The 3974-nt window shown below is 40.9% G+C and overlaps 1 protein-coding gene across 1 annotated transcript; it reads right to left on the minus strand.

Annotated features, from left to right (window-relative positions):
• Positions 1 to 260: 260 nt before the first annotated feature.
• LOC121366820 lies at positions 261 to 2076 on the minus strand. The gene is made up of 2 exons (XM_041491113.1): positions 1364 to 2076; positions 261 to 1051 (listed from the first exon to the last, which is right to left on the minus strand). The coding sequence occupies exon 2, from the start codon at positions 735 to 737 to the stop codon at positions 309 to 311; it is 429 nt and encodes a 142-aa protein (XP_041347047.1). The 5' UTR covers positions 738 to 1051; positions 1364 to 2076; the 3' UTR covers positions 261 to 308.
• Between the last annotated feature and the right edge of the window lie 1898 nt (positions 2077 to 3974).

The following is a 3974-nucleotide window of genomic DNA, read 5'->3' on the forward strand; positions in this document are numbered from 1 at the left end:
ACTGTGTTCTGTGCCGAGCTCTCTCGCGACAACATCCAATCCAGTGTGACACTCCAACCCAGTGTCACTGTGTTCTGTGCCGAGCTCTCTCGTGACAACATCCAACCCAGTGTCACTGTGTTCTGTGCCGAGCTCTCTCGCGACAACATCCAATCCAGTGTCACTGTGTGCCGAGCTCTCTCGTGACAACATTTAGGAATGAGATCAACCCAGTGTCACTGTGTTCTGAGCTCTCTCGTGACAACATCCAATGGCCAGTGTCACTGTGTTCTGTGCCGAGCTCTCTCGCGACAACATCCAATCCAGTGTCACTGTGTTCTGTGCCGAGTTCTCTCGTGACAACATTTAGGAATGAGATCAAAGAAACCAACATCCAATCCAGTGTCACTGTGTTCTGTGTCGAGCTCTCTCGTGACAACATCCAATCCAGTGTCACTGTGTTCTGTGTCGAGCTCTCTCGTGACAACATCCAACCCAGTGTCACTGTGTTCTGTGCCGAGCTCTCTCGTGACAACATCCAACCCAGTGTCACTGTGTTCTGTGTCGAGCTCTCTCGTGACAACATCCAACCCAGTGTCACTGTGTTCTGTGCCGAGTTCTCTCGTGACAACATCCAACCCAGTGTCACTGTGTTCTGTGCCGAGCTCTCTCGTGACAACATTTAGGAATGAGATCAAAGAAACCAACATCCAACCCAGTGTCACTGTGTTCTGTGCCGAGCTCTCTCGTGACAACATTTAGGAATGATATCAAAGAAACCAGAAAGTATATGAAGGGTCCATGAGGAAAACAATCCATGTCACACGTTTTGGGGAGGTAAATTTTGTTTTGTGGACGTTGATCACCATTTCCTTAAAGAGAATATGTTTTTGAACAATGGAGGCTAGCAGATTGAATCGTTTTACTAATAGAACATAACAACTTTATCAGTTTCACAAATACACAATTACACTATGATGTTGACAGATGAAGGTAGTGAAACAGTCTCAATTAGTCATGGATTTCCTCCGCGGTGGCTGTGCTTCCATAGATACACTATTTTCCTAAATACCTGTTCCTCTGCGGTGGCTGTTCTTCCATAGATACACTATTTTCCTAAATACCTGTTCCTCCGCGGTGGCTGTTCTTCCATAGATACACTATTTTCCTAAATACCTGTTCCTCCGCGGTGGCTGTTCTTCCATATATACACTATTTTCCTAAATACCCGTTCCTCCGCGGTGGCTGTTCTTCCATAGATACACTATTTTCCTAAATACCCGTTCCTCCGCGGTGGCTGTTCTTCCATATATACACTATTTTCCTAAATACCCGTTCCTCCGCGGTGGCTGTTCTTCCATAGATACACTATTTTCCTAAATACCCGTTCGACTCTATTGTGCAGAGATACGGTCGTCATCAGGTTTACGGTTTTGTAGCCGAGTCACATCCAATGTGTGATTATTACTGGGTGAAATCTGCCCGTGCAGGATTGTTTATTATGTATAATTGTTTTGATTGGCAACGTGTCTGTATGATTACCACTAGGGCCTCCACGAGTCCAACATATCCGACTGGAGTATCCGAGGATCCGGACCCGAGTACCCGATGACAATGCGACTAAGGAATAACGTAAAATAGCATTATGCATCTGATTTCCAGCGCTAAACATGGATGCCAAATCATGCCATTGTACTGCATTCCACACATTGGACGTAGTCTTTTGTTTTACTTGTGTCTCACAGACCTAAAATGCATATGGCAAAATGACGTAAAATTATAATTAAATGAGAGTGCTCTTCCTTGCACGGATACCCGAGTCCTGTGAACGGACTCGAGCCTTGCTAAACTCGACCCGTGCCCGAGTACTCTAGTATTCGTGGAGCCCTAATTACCACCATGTGTACATTTCTCAATTTCCCTTAATTTGGAATTTGTTACGAATTCATGCAAAATGAATTTTAACTGTTAGATGCTATAATTATGTTCAGTATTATTTATGGCTTGTTTGAATGTTTTAAAACCAAACAACTCGTAGAATGATAATAAAATTATTCTAAACATTTTGTCAATTCCGAGAATACCAAAGGTTAAGTTGCATAACTGGTGTTTTTGTTGTTTGTTTTTGTTGTTGTTTTTGTTGGGTTTTTGGTGTAATTTAAAGAAATAACGACCTATGGCTAAGTTTTGCTATATTTTAATGCATGCGGGATGCGGGATTTGGCCTCTGACAAAGCCAGTGATCAACTCCAGGGCGGGATAATGCATGTACTTTGAAGTTAAACATAGTCTGCTTTTATATTCTCACAAGTTGTTAATGAGATGGTTTTAAGTTTTGAGTTTTTGTTAGAACGAAAATTTTGGACAGTCAGCCAAACAATAACAAAACATCTTCATATATTATTATATGTTTTAGCAAAACATTTTCATATATTATTATATGTTTTAACAAAACATCTACGTATATTATTATATGTTTTAATATTGGCATGGCTCCAGATATGTACTGGTAATATTAATGTTTTCTTCGTCTTTTAAAAAAAGAAGAAGATAAATACAGTTTATCCAGCATAATGGACAACAGGAAAGATTGTCACAGAATATGATATACACTCCAACATGGTGTTTAATGCTAGGCTCAGGCTATCAACTGCCACGAGGAAGTTGGCCAACTCAATGGTTGTGTTGTAGTTTTCCCAACTACCGACTTACGATGGTTGCGCTCAGATTAATAACGAATGGATCGAAGGAGTTGTATACGACGATAATCGAGTTGTAACGAAGGAGTTGTATACGACGACAATCGATTGTAACGAAGGAGTTGTATACGACGACAATCGAGTTGTAACGAAGGAGTTGTATACGACGATAATCGAGTTGTAACGAAGGAGTTGTATACGACGACAATCGATTGTAACGAAGGAGTTGTATACGACGACAATCGAGTTGTAACGAAGGAGTTGTATACGACGATAATCGAGTTGTAACGAAGGAGTTGTATACGACGACAATCTATTGTAACGAAGGAGTTGTATACGACGACAAATCGAGTTGTAACGAAGGAGTTGTATACGACGATAATCGAGTTGTAACGAAGGAGTTGTATACGACGACAATTGATTGTAACGAAGGAGTTGTATACGACGACAATCGAGTTGTAACGAAGGAGTTGTATACGACGACAATCGATTGTAACGAAGGAGTTGTATACGACGACAATCGATTGTAACGAAGGAGTTGTATACGACGACAATCGATTGTAACGAAGGAGTTGTATACGACGACAATCGAGTTGTAACGAAGGAGTTGTATACGACGACAATCGATTGTAACGAAGGAGTTGTATACGACGACAATCGAGTTGTAACGAAGGAGTTGTATACGACGATAATCGAGTTGTAACGAAGGAGTTGTATACGACGACAATCGAGTTGTAACGAAGGATAGCACATACCACGGTCGTTGTCCAGTTGTGGAGCACTGGCTGGATATAGCCCAATGGGCCCACCGACGGGGATCGATCCCAGACCTACCGCACATCAAGGGAACACTGAGCTACGTCCCGTCCACACAGGGTTATTAGAGGATGCTTGTATTGGGTTCTGCTTGAACATAATAAATAAATAAATAAACAAATAAATAAATAAATAAAATAAAAACAAATAAATAAATAAATAAATAAATAAACTAATTTTTAAAATAATAATAGAAAAAAAAAAAACTTCTACCACATGAGATACGAACGACGTACCTTTCACGCTCAAGTCGACTACGCTAACGACTGAGCTACTGAGACATTGGCAAAATCTGTCACTTAAACCATATATATGTGTGGGTGTGTGTGTGCTCGCGGGATGAAGCGACGAAATAGGTCAGTTCATAATAATCTTGTGAATGCGCTATCAGATAGTGTAGAACGAGAATTCCTTTTTTCACCTATTTCAATCATTTCGTCTTTCTGCCAGACTTTGAGAACTTAACGTCTAGAAGTTCCG

This window comes from Gigantopelta aegis, unplaced genomic scaffold (assembly GCF_016097555.1).
Source record: "Gigantopelta aegis isolate Gae_Host unplaced genomic scaffold, Gae_host_genome ctg7250_pilon_pilon, whole genome shotgun sequence".
Classification (NCBI taxonomy): Eukaryota; Metazoa; Mollusca; class Gastropoda; order Neomphalida; family Peltospiridae; genus Gigantopelta; species Gigantopelta aegis.

Coding starts and splice junctions, on each gene's coding strand:
- LOC121366820 (XM_041491113.1), bottom strand. CDS start 737: ATGTTGTCACGAGAGAGCTCGGCACAGAACACAGTGACACTGGGTTGG.